The sequence below is a fragment of the Danio rerio genome, chromosome 15 (assembly GCF_049306965.1).
Source record: "Danio rerio strain Tuebingen ecotype United States chromosome 15, GRCz12tu, whole genome shotgun sequence".
In the NCBI taxonomy this organism is placed as follows: domain Eukaryota; kingdom Metazoa; phylum Chordata; class Actinopteri; order Cypriniformes; family Danionidae; genus Danio; species Danio rerio.
The window spans coordinates 34207400-34226369 of record NC_133190.1 but is presented as its reverse complement, the minus strand read 5'-3'; the positions used below and the strand labels follow the sequence as shown (position 1 = coordinate 34226369).

The 18970-nt window shown below is 35.9% G+C and overlaps 1 protein-coding gene across 1 annotated transcript in view; it reads right to left on the bottom strand.

The window, feature by feature from the left end:
* b3glcta (beta 3-glucosyltransferase a) overlaps positions 1-18970 on the bottom strand; it is a 150665-nt gene that overhangs the window by 115853 nt on the left and 15842 nt on the right. Inside the window, exon 2 of the mRNA NM_001302251.1 lies at positions 6003-6049. Coding sequence (NP_001289180.1) covers positions 6003-6049 — 47 coding nt within the window. The remainder of the gene's footprint in view (positions 1-6002; positions 6050-18970) is intronic.

Here is an 18970-nt window from a genome sequence, read left to right as displayed (position 1 = left end):
ACGCTATACACAAAATGCACTCTTGCAATCATAAACAGGTGGAATGTCTACCCCAGAATCAAACTAGACAGGCTTGAATGGTTGTTACCTTGAATCAGATTCTTAGAAAGCCTGCTTTTATAAATACAGTTGAAGTCAGAACTATTAGCCCCCCTGAATTATTTGCGCCCCTGTTTATTTTTTTCCCCAATTTCTGTTTAATGGAGGGAAGATTGTTTCAGCACATTTCTAAGCATAATAGTTTTAATAACTCATTTCTAATAACTGATTTATTTTATCTTTGCCATGATGACAGTAAATAATATTTTACTTGATATTTTTCAAGACACTTCTATACAGTTTAAAGTGACATTTAAAGGCTTAACTAGGTTAATTAGGTGAACTATGCAGGTTAGGGTAATTAGGCAAGTTATTGTATAACGATGGTTTGTTCTGTAGACTATCGAAAAAACTATTAGCTTAAAGGGGCTAATAATTTTGTACCAAAAATGTTTTTAAAAAAATAAATAACTGTTTTTATTCTAGCTGAAGTAAAACAAATAAGACTTTTTCAAGAAGAAAAAATATTTTCAGACATACTGTGAAAATTTCCTTGCTCTGTTAAACATCATTTGGGAAATATTTTAAAAAGAAGAAAAAAATCAAAAGGGGGCTAATAATTCTGACTTCAACGGTATATATATTGTTTTTATATACACAATTATGCCGTCAAACTGTTGTATAAAAGCAATATCACACTTGTAGCAGTGCGATATGGCTGTATATCGGCACTGGTGGGAGGCATGCATATATTTTAAATATATCTGACATGCTTTCCAGGCTTTATAACAGGACTGTCAGGGTTCAGGAAGGATGAGGGAGTGAGGACTCAAGTGCAAACAGGAGGATTTATTGATAATAAAAATAAAACAAAATTAGAACAAAAACCACCCAGAGGGGGAAAAACATAACTATGACACTAACTAACTAACTAACAAACAAACAATCAAACTTGGCTGGCATGACAAGAGCAGGAACACATGGGGAGTTTAGACGACGAACTGGCAAAGGACTGAAAACATGAGGGGGATTATAAAGCAAAAAGTACATTGACACACAGGTGAACATGACAAACTAATAATGAGTAAACAAGGAGGGTGGGACTAGACAATAGACGGGAGAGCGCATGACACAGAGAGACAATACAAGCCATGCGCTCACATAACACAACACTGAAGCACACGACAAAAGCACGTGACCGCAATGTAAACACCGAGCCACGTGCTTTGACAAAAGACGCAAGACACGAGCACACGATGAATTAAAACACTCACCGTGCGCTCACACACGCAGCGTGCATGCTTCATCCCAGCGCCGACCAAAATCGAAACCAACAAGACTGAGACGCTGGGAATGAAACACCACGCTGCTGACAGACGAAAACACAAACACGAGTACAAGAGCGCACGCGTCTGAGGGACGCAGAGCGCGCGCGCGGCCGCGTCAAGCAGGAGCGCGCACACTCTGCGTACACCCACGACGGCGCGCGCGCACACAGAGACAGAAACAGGACCAGACCTGAGTAGTGTCAGAGCTCTGCCACCAAAACAAGAATTTACAAGACCAAAGTGGCAGAACCCTGACAAGGACATGCAGCATGTAACCCTTAAACGAGCTGCCAAATATCACCTGATTTCAGGACCGTATCTTGCGGTTTTATCTGAATTACATTTTTTAAGTGCAGAAAGCTGCTGTTCTTTTTTTCTTTTAACAAGTTGTGTTTATCTTTTTATTCATCATAGTAATGATCAATCCACAGGTTATTTAGTGCAATAATACACCCTTAAGTTTGAAATATGTTTTTTTCCAGTTTAAAAGTAAATTGGTTATAGCAAGAGTTCCTTTGGGAACAAAAATAGTATTATTTATGTATAATCTCTCATAGCCATACCTTGTTTTCAGTGTTTTGATTCAGATGTTTTACAAAATCGATGCATATTGCCAATAATTAAACAAAACATTAAAAAAAAATTTTTTTTTGCATTGTTTGGCAGCTTTTGAAACAATTGATGGAAGCAAATTTAAAAATGAAAATGCAGTTTAACATTTCTTGCAAAAATAAAGGACAAAATTTGTTTGCAGTTAACATTAACTAGGTCATAGTAGGATATATTTAAAATAAAGAAGATTAAGCCAGTAAATATAGCAAATATTGTTGTGTTACTTTTGAACCCCCCATGTTTAACATTTGTCACCAATGACAGGATCAAAAGTAACAATGTGCAATTTGTTCAACCTTAGTTCAAAATACCAACTGATACTGATAGACCACACCTATGAGTAGGGCCAGACAGAATCAGTGGACGTTTTTTGTGCTATTTCTGCATAGAATTTTGATAAAAATCTGCGAATTTCTGCAGAATGATTTTGGAAGTATCATAACTAAAACCTTAATATGTGATATAAAAAATAATATCTTTTTAACTCATATTTAATTTTTAAAATGCAACAATTAGATTTACTTTATTTTGGTAAACAAAGCAAGTCTCTCATAAAATATATCTACTAAAAGACAGAAAATATTACTGTTCAAACTGCAGTGTACAAAAATTAGATGAACATTTTCTCATTAGTCAATAATATTACTGTAATTAATTTAAAAACTGAATACATTTAGATTTACACACATTTACTCAAGTAAATAAACAGAATTATTGGTGGGGTAAAAATCTGCGGAATTCTGCGGAAAATCTATGGAATTCTGCACGTGCAGATTCCGTGTAGGCCTACATGAGCTAGCAACCACAGCAAAAATAGATTTCTGTCTAATACCTTATCTTAAAAAATAGGTTTTTAGGAAAAATGGCACTTGCATCCTCGCTCCCCTATATTTACATAAACATTTTAAATTGAATTTTAAAAATTCAAAAGTATTTTGGATCATATTTTAAATATATATGACAGTATTTTTAAGTTGTACATGTATAACGTTTTAGTGTCATTAAACTATTTCTTTGCAAAACACTACACACTTCATTTGATTACCTAAATGGACTGACAGGCCCACTAAACACAAATCGATTGACAGCCTTACTAAATACACACAGAAAAGGCAGCGAAAGAGAAACTTCAATGACAGCAGCACAGCAGCACCAACATTCATTTGGCTCCTTGATTGCAGACAATCAATGCTTTCGCCCCATGAGCTCGAGGATGTGGCGTCTTTGAAGAGCATCGATTTAACAGTAGGAGGGCCTGATCAATTGTCCATCCTAACATACCACCGCTGTGCCAATCAAGAGAAGCTTCTCAACTATTTCATGCCTATTTCTTCTGCTGAAAGGACATAGCGGGTACCATTCATTAAAAGCATCCACCTTGGTATAGATATGAAGCATTAGAGTACCTTTCCTTTATTAATGCTCCATCAACCTCAAATATGTGACTCACAATCTGAACTATTTCATTTTTCTGAACGTTTCAGCTTCACAAAGAAGTCAAAATGGTTAAAAACCGAAGATGTACAAACACGTCTAACCCCAGGTCAAGGTCTTAATAAAAGGACGCTGAATCTTTCCATCAACTTTCTCGCTGTTCCCCGTTCCCTCTCCTGACCCAGAATGTCGGTGGCATTTCTGCTTAAAACTCGACAAAAGATACAGCAGGAAATGAATGCATTAACCGTGAAACCTATCAGTGGAAAGCAGAAACGGCTGACGCAATATAAGAGCGTTACTTGCGCCAAGGATCATGCTCTCAGCATTTCAGCCCCTGTCAAAGTGCCTTAGACAAACTCCGTGTCAGGCTTTATTGGAAGACAGTGACAGTATGACAAGCTGAAGATGGATCTGCTACCAAATAAGAAACAAATACCGATTAAAATGCAGAGATTAAATTAACTCAGCCGAGCAATTTGGGACCACTAATGATGACCAATAATGAACAGCATGTTGTGGAGGATGAGCGATAAGTGTGCTTTTTTCTTTTTGAAGTTTAGAATCTTTTTAGCATGTTAAGGTGTATATAACAATGCCCACAGTGGTGATTAAATAGTATTATAAAGTAAAATAACAGGTTTTCTTTTTCAATATTTAAAAAACATTATGTTTTTATACATTATTTCTGGACTTTTAAAATAAAAAATGGTTCATATAAACATTTAAATGGTAACAAAATTCATGCTAGAGATAAGTTTAGCTTCTATTTCAATATATTGAAAACATTGTTATTATAAGGCTGAATTTAAAGCATCAATCTTCTGTGTCACATGATAATTCAGAAATCAGAAATCCAGATGTAAATGAACAAAATTGTAATGTGACAATTATGTTTATGACAGATTTATAACAAGTTATGTTGTCTTCGTAATTTCAAGTTGTCATAACAAAGACAAAAACAGGTGAGGATGTATTTTGTTGTGTCAAGATGACATAAAAACAACTTAATTAATGTTACCCTTGCATTTAAAATGGTGTAACTTATTGGCATTTGTTATAAGCATACAGTACTAATTAGTATATAATGATTATGAAATGGGAAAATCTAATTCATATTGAGGAGATGTCATAAAGGAGTCATGACATCTTATGAACAACCCCTTCAAGTAAAATGTTACCAATTATTCTTATGCAATGATTTGTTGCACAACAAACATTTATTATTATTACAATGGGAAGCTCAGTGGTTGGCACTGTCAACTCACAACAAGAAGGTCGCTGGTTTGAGTCCCAGCTGGAACAGTTGGCCATGGTCTTTAGCCTCCTTGTTGGAGCAGCCAACTCCCATGCGGAAGGTCGCCAGTTCGATCCTAGCTCGGAGCAGCTTGGGTGCATTAAGACCGGCAGGGTTACATTGGTGCCATGACCCGGATGGGAGTGAGGTTTAGGGGGGTGAGTGTAATGGAGACCAGCCAGAAAGTTCTGTGCAGGTAAACCCCCTCCCAGCTCGGAGCGGGTTGGGTGGTGTAGGACCGAAGGGGTTACATTTGCATGTTCTCCTAATGTTTGCGTGGGTTTCCACTGGGTGCTCAGTTTTCCCCTCGAGTCCAAAGACATGCAGTATAGGTGAATTGAATAAACGAAATTGTCAGTAGTGCGTGAGTGTGTGTGAATGAGTGTGTATGAGTGTTTCCCAACACAAAGTTGCAGCTGGAAGGGCATCCGCTGCGTAAAACACATGCTGGAATATTTCATTCCACTGTGGCGATCACTGAAATAGAGACTAAGCTGAAGGAAAATAAATGAATGAATTATTATAACTATTACTTTTATTATTATTATCACCATCAGTGTTGCCTTTTTTGCAAACTGGTGCATAAATATTAAAAAATGTGGGATAAATATGATCTTTTAAAATATTACATAAAATAAAATTTCACTGAATTTATAAAAATTTATTAATTATTGCATTTTAAATGTATTATTTGTAAATTTCACAAAAGATAAATATTTTTTATTCTTTTAAATAAAAAAAATGTATTGTTTTAATAAATGCAACAAGATTGTCCATACTTAGTGAATGCATTAACTAACATTAACTAATGGACCATTATTTTAAAGTGCTACCAAATGTTCTTGTAATGAGGGCATTAAATAAAGGCCATTTACTGATTAGTTCCAGGCTGTTTCCATAGAGAAATAGCATAAGTTCATATAAGATACATAACTAATTCAATTTACAGTTGCTTTGAATATTTAATGCAAAAGTGGAAATGCAACTTATAAATATGTTCATAATCAACATTGAAATCTGCAAATACATCATAGAAGATCAAAGTGATTATTTCAAACCATTCTAATAATCCATAACATGCCACCTCAAAAAAAGTGCTGTAAAAAAATCAATTGTAGATCAAGGGAACTTTGATTTCTCTTTTCGCAAGGCCTTTAATGGTGCTAAATAAAACTAATATATGTGATGCATGCATGAGAAGCAAACCAATAAGAGAACGAGATAGACAGATCTACAACTCAAAATCATAATTCTGTCATATTGATGCATCACAGCAAGTGTGCCAAGCTTACCTTTGCAGGATTCTCCACTTCATCTCCTTTCGCAGTAATGAAGGCCACTGGAGAAGAAATCAAACAGAAAACATAAGTCTAAACAATTATGGCTCCAACATAAAGCTGTTTAAAGTGGTGGCAAAACTGTAAAACACTGGCTAAAAAGCCATGATTTCAAATGTAAACGTGATGTGTTGCCCCTTTAAGATCTGGAAGAGGAAGTTAAAAGCCAGATGATTAGAGGGGAATCTCTTCCCTTTTAATCTATACAAGCAATTAGGGACTTCAGTCTACACCACATGTATTTTGCACAAGTTTTTCATTAGAGCAGAAGAAGCTTCTCTCAAATTACATTTCCATTGATTCCAAAAAGAGAGTCGCTTTGCGAGGGGCCTCGGAAAAAAAAAAATCGATATCGAGCGCCAAAACGGCAGTTGCAGGGATGACTTTTTTTGTGCCAGTGAAATTATTGGAAGCGAGCTTCAGCTTCTGAGAATACGTCAGGTTTCTGGCCATTAGGCTGTCCTTGGATCAGTTTGTAATTGCTTCTTTTACTTATCCGCTCCTCGGGTGACATTATCAGAGCAAAGCCATGAAGGTGCGCATTACAACTCTGGATTAACTCACATGAAGGTTAAAAGGCGTTCGCTCCTTGCTAGTTCACAAATCCATTTGCGCCCTGTGAAATCTTCTTTTATAGTACACTGTAATAAGTCTGGCAGCAAGGTGGCTCAGTGGTTAGCACTGTCGCTTGACAGCAGGAAGGTTGCTTGTTCGAGGCGAATTGAATAAACTAAATTGTCCGTAGTGTATCTGTGTGTGAATGCGTGTATGTACCCAATAGTGGAAGGGCATCCGCTGCGTAAAACAAATGCTGGAATAGTGGTTCATTCTGCTGTGGTGAACTCTAAAATAGAAACTAAAGTCTGGTTTATACTTCTGCGTCGCGTGATTGCTGCCATGGCGCATCCTGCATTTATACAGTACTGGCAGTACTGTAGGTTTTTACATCCCTCTGTGTGGATGTTCTTTGTGGGTATTTTGTTGTTTCACACTACAAGTAGCTAAAACTTGCTAATTTTGTGGCGGGAACCGGCAGACGTGCAATAACTTTTATCATAAGGTAAACACAAAACAAAAGTTTTCATCTGGAGCTCCTTCACAGGACTCAACATTTGTAAACACTCACTCCATCGGCTCGCAGATCTCAGCACCGCCCATGCTCGTCATTGGTACCAAGCCAACCAATCACAAAGCTTGCGCTACGCATCGTTACATTTTTTGAGAGGTGCACGTGCTGCGGCAGAGCATACACGTGTGCTTACGCAGAAGCATAGATATATATACTAAATAGCGCATAGGGACTCTGAGCATGCGTCAATATCGCCGCCACATTGGTACAGTGCTCCCGGGACCAATGTCATTCAACCGCACTAGTCAAGACAGTGTTATTACGTGAAGATGCGGGACTTTAGCGCTGTCTACGGGTGTAGTAACGAGCAGTTTTTTACGATTTTGTATGTTCTGAACTTTTGTGCTAAACAGGTAACGTTATTGATGATAATAGTCACTTACTGCATTCACCATAAGGCAAAGTAGCTCCAACTCGCACTAAATACTCGGCTTATGCTAGTTTTGTTTAAAAAAATCCGCAAATAATGCAAAAGAAATATAACCACGAGATGCTGCGGTGCCAGAAACTTGTATTATTGTCGGCTAAGTGGAGGAGTCGTTCATAACGGAGATTCATTCACAAACGAATCGCTTCCTCCGTCAGTATGAGAAGTGAAAGCAGGAGAAGAGGTGTGTTTCAGGACACGGATTAGATCAAATTTAACAGGGAGGGTGTACATTTCTGTACACACAAACACAAACTTTTTGTCTGGAATGCCAGTGCAATCACTGATCCATCAATGTAGAAAAGTTATGTCAAATTATAATTTTCATAATTTAAAAAAAAAATGCATACTAACATCCAGGAAAACTCCCGATCATAGATATATGTGTATATGTGTATATCTCCGGCTTTGGATGGCCACAGTCCTCCACTGTACCTTGGTCTTGCATTCATTTTAAAGGAGCGCTACCCTGTACTAAAATGGAGGTTCTATTGACGCATTCCTTCCAATAGCCAACAACAGGGTAGGTGACATCTAATGTATATATCTATGACGCAGAAGTATAAACCTTAAGCCGAAAGACAATGAATGAATTTATTAATGAATGAATGTAATGACTCTGAGCTTACACCTCTGGACCAACAGCTATTTATGTTCCTTTTATATTTATATATACCCCTTGGTAGTATTTTGTAACTAAATTATTCATGGAGTACAGATTTCTGTTAATGCCCAAAAATGTCTTTAAATAAAACCTGCAGAAAAATCCAAACATTATGAATTAGGTTTCATCTAAACATTTAAATGGTTCCAAAATTCTGAAGTAAAAGGCAAAAAAAAAGTATGTTAAGTTTCTCGGCCTGTCTTGATTATGCTGGCTTTATATCAAATATGCATGAAATGAATGGCTCTGACGCTGGAAATTTCTGCTGGCTGCTTAAGCGAAAACACCTTAAACTCATTAGACAGTGATGACAACTAAAATCTAAAAGTTGAAGATGACTGGTAAACATAGCCTTGGAGAAAAGTGGAAAGAAATCTAGACTCGCTGACATTAAAACTCCCAGTTAACTTTGAAATGAGAAAACACTGAGCAAAATCACAAATGAGATGAACCAAAAGGTCATGTGTAAATGTAACAGGACTATGTGAGCTCATTAGACCTAAACATAACGAGAGGCTCTGAGGATCTAATTAATCATGGGGGCTTGAAAATAATGATGCCGAAAACATCACATGAATAAAAATGTATAGATGCATGTTTGTCTTTTTTTATTTGTTATTGTCACAACTTTACAAGGTTCAAGGAGTACAGTGCCTCAGCCTGCTGGACCACTGGAAAAGCCCAATTAACACGGTTAATCAGTTTGATTGGATGCTTAATATGAATGAAACAGCTTTAAAAAACAACACATTAATTAAAAAATGCACTCTAAGTAATAAATACATAAATAAAAAGAAACCCACTGCAGCCCACATTGTAAAAAGTAACAAGTAACATTAATTTAAAAAAGTGATTAAAACCATTGCCTTAAAAGCAAAGTGTTGACTTCACTTTAAAAAGTTTGTAAACCCACTAAAGCAATTGATAAAATAATTAAGGTACATGGTTTCCGCAATTCATTCTTCCATGGCAGGGCGCCACACCAAAATTCATTCCCGCCACGGCTACATTACAGCTTCTCATTTAAAACGTTCAGTTGTTGCTTTTTTTTTTTAATATATATAATGGCACAACTGGTTATAATGGGACCAAAACATCTTAAATGTAAGTGAATTATAACAGAGCAAACTTTTCTGTAATCGTAGTAGTGCTGTGTGGAATTTGTTTAACACTTTAAAGTTACATGCTGACTGACCAGGCTACACGATGCGGTTTGTATAATATATACACGGTTTCCACTACATTCGTTCCTCCGTGGTGGAGCTCCACACCAAAATTCAGGTTGTTGCTAGTACAGATATGGTTGCAACCAGAAATTAACGAAAAAGATTTTCCCATTAATTCTATTTTATTAACGTCTAACTCTACCCTAACCCTAAACCCAACCATCACAGTAACATAAAAACAGTAGTCCTACCAAGTAATATTTTTGTTATCTAATAACTTACCCAAGAAATAGTATTTTTTAACATCTACCTCCTAAACCCTAAACCCAACCGTCATAGTACTGTAAAAATATTAATTATTGTTAGTGACATATAAAAAAATGCTGCTATACTGATGTGCATATCTCACTTTTGGCCGGCAGTGTATCCTATCCAAACTTTACCCAAAATTCATTCCTGTCAAGGCTATATTACAGCTTCTCATTCCAAACCTTCAGTTGCTACTTTTTTTATAGTGGGTTAATTGGGCTGCACAATGTGTTATAAATAATTTATATGACATGATATATCCGCTACATCCAAAGAAAGGTTGTACAACTCTTATTTTTATCCACGATCTTCCTTTCTCTAAGATTTTACTTTTTGGAGCATATGACATCATGTACCTCACTCAAGACTTGCGTTAGGCCGTAAAACTTGTCAATGGCAGGGAAGCGTTTTCTCTCGTTAACTGTAGGAAAAGAGTTAAACGTAAACATTTATCGATTTGACACACACCATATTGCCATACATGTAAAGCACAAATAATGTGCTTCAATTCGGTTACGTCCATCATCCTCAACAAATCTCTATCATTGTAAGCTGCTTGCTTTTTTGTCTGTTCCACTGCATCGTTTGTTAGATGTTTCCCAATGTCTTTTGCAGGTTGAAGCATGTCATATGCACAAAACTCCCAATTCGCGTTGTAATGTAATGATTGTGAGGGCGCATTTGAGACATCCTTTTTCGCAAATATGTTGTGTGCAAACTGAAGAAGTATAATTTGATTATATGATTTGGAATTGGATGTTTTGTCTGATTTTTTTCAGATTATTTTGTGTGTAAATTAAGAATTTTGTAGGATCGCAAAAATTTGCCACTTTTTGTTGATTTTGCATTTGATTCAGCGATCGCGGAATTGCGAAAAACTAGATTCTGCACAGCATTCATAATTATCCTTTATTTATAGATCTTTATAGGCCTATGGTGCTACATATTTTCTTTATCTTGCTGGAGTTTATGGCCGTTTCACTTTACTTCAGGATGCATTAATGCCTGTCAGTAGGTCTATAGACCATTTCAATTTGGTCATGTCATTGGCCCATGAACATTTCCTGCTTGTTTTCAAACTATTTTATAATTGTACCAAGAGGCAATTCGATCATAACCTAATGTTAAAACAGCTGTCATAACATTATCTATATGTGGCTCTTTTTGGATTGTCTGAAGCTATAAAAATGAAAAATGTAAAACAGGAAATACAGTGGGACCATTGTTTTTGTTTACATACCTCAAAATGGTCTATTGGAGATATTCATAAATATTCCTGGCAAATCTTATAAATGTTGGAGACATACTCGTTACGTAAACACACTAAGTCGCACTTCAGCAAGTTTTGTGCACGAACAGAGGAAATCTGCACGCAAACAAAGAGATTTGCATGCTCACATTACATAAACACAATCTGGACTTGTAATACTGACCTCACGACATTTGTCATTGAAATAAAGCCATACAGTAGGTAGTTGAAAGATCTATGTAAAAGGCCTGCTACCACAGCTGGAAAAAAAATCCTAGAGGAAACACTGAGGCACTGTATACTAATTTTTTTAAGTAAAGTCAAATAAAAACAATGGGTTTGATCACTTTTTAAAATAAGGCCAACTATAATCGCTTTTAAAACAACTGGTTTGCTCACGTTTTTAAATAAAGTCAGCTTATCACTTAAAAATACAACAGGTTTGCTCATTTTTGAAAATAAAATCAACAAATCGCTTTAAAAACACCAGTTTTGCTTAGTGTTTTAAGTAGCCAACTTATCACTTTAAACAGTTGAGTACCTGTTTTTTTTTTGTTTTGTTTTTTGAGTTTTTTTGCTGTATAATAAGATACATGGGCAATTCAGGCGATATCTGCTAAATGTCAATAAATGTCATGTTGATAGGAGTTACATTTTCAATATATAAATAGCTGGAGCAGAGATTAAAGTGCCATAATGCAAACCGAGAGTGTAAATAAACAAACAGACATTAATAAATCACAAGCTATGGGAGTTTCTTTTAAAATACACATAAAACTGCAGCATTTTTAGATCTCCTACAAAAAAATTCTGTGAAACTGTACTCCACCCAAGCTACAGAATCAACTTTTATAGTATTACTCCAATTTCCAATTAATGTCATCATTTTTATCTGTTGACATACATTACTCTCTTCCAATGTTTGTGGTAAGTAAATAATCAATGCTCCTTTTTTATCAAAGAACATCATTAACTGAGATTCAATTTTTCTAGTTTTCCATATTTAAAGGGATAGTTCCCTCTAAAATGAAAATTGTGATCATTTACTTGTTCCCCACTTGATCCAAACTTGTTTTCTGTTTATCACAAAGAAAGATATATTGAGTTGAAAAATTGACTTTCACAGTATTTTTTAACCAACTACATACATTTAGGACCACTTAAATGTGAGTAAATGATGAGGATTTTTATTTTCGAGTATTACTTTAACTTCATAATAAACTGGTAACAAATACTACTAAGAGAAATGGATGTTGCTGCAATAGGGAAAAAGTCAGCGTGGGCCTTTTTTTCATTTATATTAAATTACTTGTGCTTCAGAGCTTGCAGACAGAACTGCAACAAATGCGGTCACTTTATCTTGTGTTCTGATGTCTGGTAAAACAATCTTGTGAGGCAATTCTGCAAGGTAATTATACCGAATCACTTTGATGACTGAATTTGGCTCGGGCATTTCAGAATAAAACAACATTTGAGATGAGATCAACCCACTGGTGAGTCCAGTTATCCACTCGCATAATTTTTATTGAGGGAAAAGCCAGTAAGGTTATTCTTGCACATAAGACTTTTATGCATTTACATCATTGCTTATGTGTACGCCTGATTTTCATTGTAAAAAGATAAATAAATAAAATGAATCCTAAATTTTATGCACATTGATGGAATTTATGCACATTATAGCATATATGCAATGACTCAAAATATCCATGAAATTGGTGCATATTACATATAGTATAACCTTCAAAAATAGAATATGCTACATATTTTACAATATACAGTGCTCAGCATAATTGAGTAAACTCCATTATAAAAATTAATATTTTTGAATATATTTCTCAGTGAATATAGGCATGTATTTTGGTGCATTTAAAAAAACAGAAGTATTGAACAGATATATTTATTAAAATAATATTTTAATCACCAAACATATTTAGAAATTGAAAGATAATACAATGAAATTCAAGCAAATTTTGCAAAAGAAATTACTAACTACTAAATTTTTTAAAAAAAATTTACCTTTTTTTGCTTGATTTTGTTTTTGATTTGACTTTTTTTTGTATTTTTCTATAACATATAAATTTAGGTGTACTAGTTTTTTGACCATTGTCGTAAGTTATTTTGTTAGATAAGCTCCAGGTTTGGCTTCAGCACTGCCTAATCTATAGTATATGCACAAATATAATATTGTATAGGTTCCTATTAAAAAAATATATAAGTTTTAAAGATAGATTTGTGAAAATGTTCATAATTTTTATGGAAAGAATTTCAAGGCGCAGCCTTGGGCTGGAGGGGGTCCGGTTCGGGGACCACAGGATTTCATCTCTTTTATTCGCAGACGAAGTTGTTTTGTTGGCTTCATCAAACATGGACCTTCAGCATGGACTGGGGCGGTTTGCTGCAGAGTGAGACGCGGCTGGGATGAAAAGTGGTTTGCCATCTCCAGGTTGGAGGAAAGTCCTTACCCCAGGTGGAGGAGTCCAAGTATGTCGGGGTTTTGTTCACGAGTGAGGGAAGGATGGAACAGGAGATTGACAGGCGGATTGGTGCAGCGGCAGCAGTAATGCGGTCAATTGTGGCAAAGATTGTGGTAAAGAAGGAGCCGAGCCGAAAGGCATGGCTCTCGACTTACCGGTCAATCTACGTACCTACTATTACCTAAGGCCATGAGCTTTGGGTCATGACCGAAAGGACAAAATCTCGGATACAAGTGGCCGAAATGAGTTTCCTTCGAAGGGTGGCAGGGCGCATTCTTATGGATAGGGTGAGGAGCCCTGACTCCCGGGAGGAGCACTGAGTAGAGCCACTGGTCCTCCACATTGAGGGAAGTCAGCTGAGGTGACTCGGCAATCTGTTTCGGATGCCTCCTTCACGCCAACCACTGCCTCTTTGAACTGTTACCTTCTGGTCGACGCTACAAAGCACTTTGCACCAGAACAGCCCGACACAGAAACAGTTTCTTCCCTCAGGCAATCCATCCCATGAACACTTGATGATAACAAACATCACTACTTTATATACACTTATTTATTAAACAACATACTTAACATACCAATTTGCACATATAACCTTGTATATAGTAAAAAAGCTGTACATACACTTGTTCATTTGTATACTTGTATTCACTTCATACTTCTATTTTTAAATTACATTTATTGTCTGTTTTTTGTCCTGTCTCTGTAATTCTGTTGCACTGTAGAAGCTCTGTCAAAAAAACTCCTCGTATGTGTGAACCTGGCAATAAAGCTCTTTCTGATTCTGATTCTAAACGTCTTGTGAAAGGAGTGCATAGGAAATTAGAATGACTCAAATGTGTCCTCATGTAACTGGGCTGGCAGGTTTGCCAGCAAAGGAATAAATTGTGTGTTTTAAATATATTTAAATATGAATAATTTATTTTAAATTGCAATATTACTTCACAATAATAATGTGTTTTTTAAGAACACCACTAAAAAAATGTTACCAGACATTTATTAATGCTGTCCCCCTAGACTCTATTGAGCTGCTGGGCTTGTTTACAAATGCCCACACAATACATTTAATCCTGTCCCATGTTTTCTACCCATCAAGAGCAGCCAACTACCAACACAATTAAGCAGACCAGCATAAACTAACCAACTAACCATCCGAGATTCCACTAAAGGTGTGAAAGTTCACCAACCTCAGTCACAGACTCACACACCCGTATTCATATGCTAAACAACTCCCAAAACCCACTTCCAATTGCTGAAAATGATTTCCATTTCTTACCATATGTAAGCCATTAATAATAAATAACCCATGGGTGGACGGATTTGCTCTGCCCTGAACGTTATTGCTGTTCTTTTCCCCGCTGTGACCGAATCATAAAGGGCCATGGCATTTCCAGTATATCAGTGGCAAGGATGAGCCGAGGCCATAGACGATGTATACAAGTCTGCTGTTGCTGTCACATAATTCCCACAGCAGTTCCAACCTTGCTGTTTACGGCTGAACGACGCATACTTGCATACCATCATCAGAATAGCTTCTCTAATGCGATATGCTTCTATAGCAGCAAGAGCTAGATCACAACTTCACCTCAAATGTAATTTTCTGTACTAGTGCTCTGACAGGATCGCAAAAGAAAGGCAATAGCGGAGACTCATACTACATCTCCCCGAGCGTGCCATTAAAATGATTGTAAAATGCAAGAAATATATGTTATGAAGAGCCAAGCACATTTGCCAACTCTCAGTTTCATTCATCCAATGGCCCAAAGGCGAAAAACATCCATTAAGAAGACCCATCTTGCATTCTAAATAAATAATTCCACATAACTAAGAGCTAGAGTGAGAAAAGGGGTTTGAATGAACAAAATAAAATCAGTTCTTTCAATGGCAAGACAGGCTATATTCTCTCATGGACTCAAAGTCTGTCAGGGTGGATTAAATATGCAACATTTGGCTAGAAAACCTTGGCTTCCTTCAGGAACGCATCCAAGTTCACTCCTCGTTCGACGGCATCTGTCGCTAAACTTTTAATCTTTTCATGCCGGTCCCCTGAGGATGACAGGACGAGAGAGACCCAAACACGAGGGCCATTTACTAGCACTTGCACACAGCCACTGGGGGTACATTACTATATAGCGCCCTCCTTTATTGGCAGTGCTGCTTTTGACAACTGCTGGCTGTATTCTTGATAAAATACTGCACGGAAGTCATTTGCCTGAACTGACATCTGTGCAGTTTTTTTTTTTTTTTCAGATGTCTTCCAGACAAATGCAAAGAACAGATGCTCCTTTCGATAAAGACGAACAAAGAAAAATGAGGGAAATTAGAAGCTTTGGATGAAAGCTGCATTTGGGTAATCAAAGTGTTTTTTAAGTCTGTCTGCAAGCATGGATACACAGTCACTGTGAACAAATATGCATATTTCCCTGCGACACAGTATGTAGTGGTATGTCAAATCAACAGGAAGCATGAATACTCTGTATTCATAACTTACAAATAGCAAAGAAATTACTGACTGGCATGTTGCATCTGTCCAAATTCTAAAAATGATTATAAATATATACTCAAAACCGAGCCTAAAACATAATATTAGTAAAGTAATGACAATAATAATAGCTTCTAATAATCTATAAATAGGGGCGTTTCACTTCACTTCAGGACACATCAATGCCGTTCTGTAGGTCTACTTGAGACATTCATAAATATTCCTAGCAAATCGAATAAATGTTAGAGACATACTCATTACATAATCGCACTAAAATGCGCTTTAGCTGTGTTTATTTGAGAGTGTGCAAGAAGTTTTGTGAATAAACAGAGGAAATTGGTGTGCAAGAAATTAACATGATCGCATTATATGAAATGAATGAATGTCATGACATTTGTCCTTGAAATAACGGCATACAGGAGGTAGTTGGAAGATCTGTGTAAAAGGCCTGCCACCACAGGTGGCCAAAAAGTTTTTTTTAAGTGAAGTGAAATAAACCCCTTAAAAACAATAGGTCTGCTCACTATTTGAAACAAAGTCAATTACAATTGTTTATAAATCAACAGGTGGAAGGGTATCCATGGTTTAAAACATATGATGGATTAGTTGGCGGTTCATTCCGCTGTGGAGACTCCTGATGAATAAAGGGACTAAGCCAAAGGGAAATGAAAGAATCTAAAAACAGATAATAGTCTAAAATAATAGTAATCTAATAATAATCTATAAAATCCAAAAACGTAATTTTTATCAACGCCAAAGGTCTGAAAAAATCAGATTATAATAAAATATGCATATATATATATATATACAGGGTTCAACGTTAAGAGTTATTTCCACTGGCCTGACTGGACCAGTGGTTCAGATTTTTACTTGCCCTGCCAAAGTTTTCACTGGCCCCACCAAAAAAAAAGTGAATTGCTATTTCTTAGTCACATATTTTAAATAATATGTCAAAAATAAATTTCTGTGAATCTAGAATTTAAATATTTTAGAAATGTTAAAATATTTAGCAGTAAAATATAGCAGTATGGAAAATGTGCATGTATTTTATTGCAAAACAAAAAGTGACTGACTAAAAAAAGTGACGGCAAACCAAGTAAAATATCACTTCGTTTTTGTACTCCACATCGTCTTGTACCCATGTCAACAGACATTTTCTATTAGCCTCATATTTTGAGGTGAAGTCAGGTTGCAGTCTCTTAGCTGTACTGGTTTTTACCAGGTTATGGGGGGAAAAAAGTGCTTAAAACATCCAATCAGATATAAGAAAACGAAAAGCAATATGGTGTTCACGACTTCACAGAGAAGGCAGCATTCAAAGACTTAAAAGAACAAATAGTTTTTCTAAGACTGTATTTGCATGCAATTGACAAATAGTAGCAGGCAAATTGAAATTTAGTGACCCGATTGGGCCAGTAACGATTCTGTCTACTGTCCCGAGCATCTCTCATACTGGCCCCTGGACATTGGGCAGTCCTTATTGTTGAACCCTGATATATATACAGTCTTTTGGACTTATGGAATGATAGTAATAATAACTTCTTTTTTTTTTATCTATTTTACCCAAAACAAGGGTTCTAAAATTCTCAATGTCCAAATCTGAATTTTCATCAATGTCAATGGTCTGAAAAAATTGGTTCTAACAAAACACTATGCAATTGCATAAATTAATCAACCCTTAAAAATATGCTCCTATTCCATTTAAAAATACATCAAGAACAAGTGCTAAAGTGGCAAAACAAGTTTTTATGAACAAAACAACCAGATGAAGGTCAAAAGTAAGATGGTGTGAAATACGGAGCAGTCTAATGTGAGAAATGGCACTGTCTGTATTCCATCAGCTGCTTAAACATTTGTTTCATGGTGTTGTTTGTCAACAGAACAGTTTTGTGTTGGAAAATGAAAGCATAAATCTTTGCCAAATCATCTTCGAAAACTACAGTGTATTTTATCTGTCAACTTTTTGTTTCTGGCCATAAGAGACATCTGGACACAGGACGAAAGGGTCAAATAAATTTTACCACCAGTCCCTAAACAAAGAACATCTGAACCTGAACGGGAAAATAAAAAGAAAATGCACAATTACTTGATCATTATACTATCATGCAATTTCAGCAAGTAATGTGGAGGAATGGAGGAATCATGGTAACTAAATGCTTTTGGTATGGTTATAGATTTCATAGATACAAGAGTGATGATATTAACTATGTGTATGGGTTACTTGATTCTGAATCAGCTTCATAAATTTGCATACGTTTAGCATTAGTGTAATAAATAATAAGCCCCCATTAACAAAGTTCTCTAGAAATAAAATAAGCCCTGTGCATTAATAAAAGAACACACTAGACAGTTCAAAAATGATGATTAAGAAATTGAATTTAATCAATTTCACTTAATCATATTAATATTAAATAGATGATACATAATATTAATGTTGTAATATAAATATTAAACATTTTCAATGGCTCGTTGCAGTGAAGCATTTCAAGTGCTTTGAAAGGCTGAGTAATTTTACAAAGCACTCAGTTCAAATGAAGTTTCTGAAAGGTTTGCTTCCTCAATCACAAGTGTACAATTAGGCATTCAACATTGACTCTTAAAATGAATTAATCATATTGTGCTCTTTTTTACCAAACTTTATTAATTTAACTCAAAAAACCAGTGAAAACAAGTGGTATCTTTTTAACCGTAAATGCACCTTTTTAGTTGTAAGCAAAAACAAATGTGTTCATGTGTCTTTTTAAATGCAATTCAGCTGCTATTCTTCAGCTCCTCTCCAGAAAATAAAGGATTTTTGATTGATGCTTGACAAAAACATGAAGACAGGGTGGGACATAAATAGCTCCTCCCCTTTCAAGAAACAGCCAGTAGCTTTCGTTTATATCACATTTTTCATCAGCAATGGCATCTTTATGAGACTGAAGTATGAGGTGACGTCAAAAAAATATGTTGATCCATTTTGGCAAGCATTGAATGCTTATATTTTTTAAATGTGAACTTTGTCACTGTTTTGTCGCATACTAGCT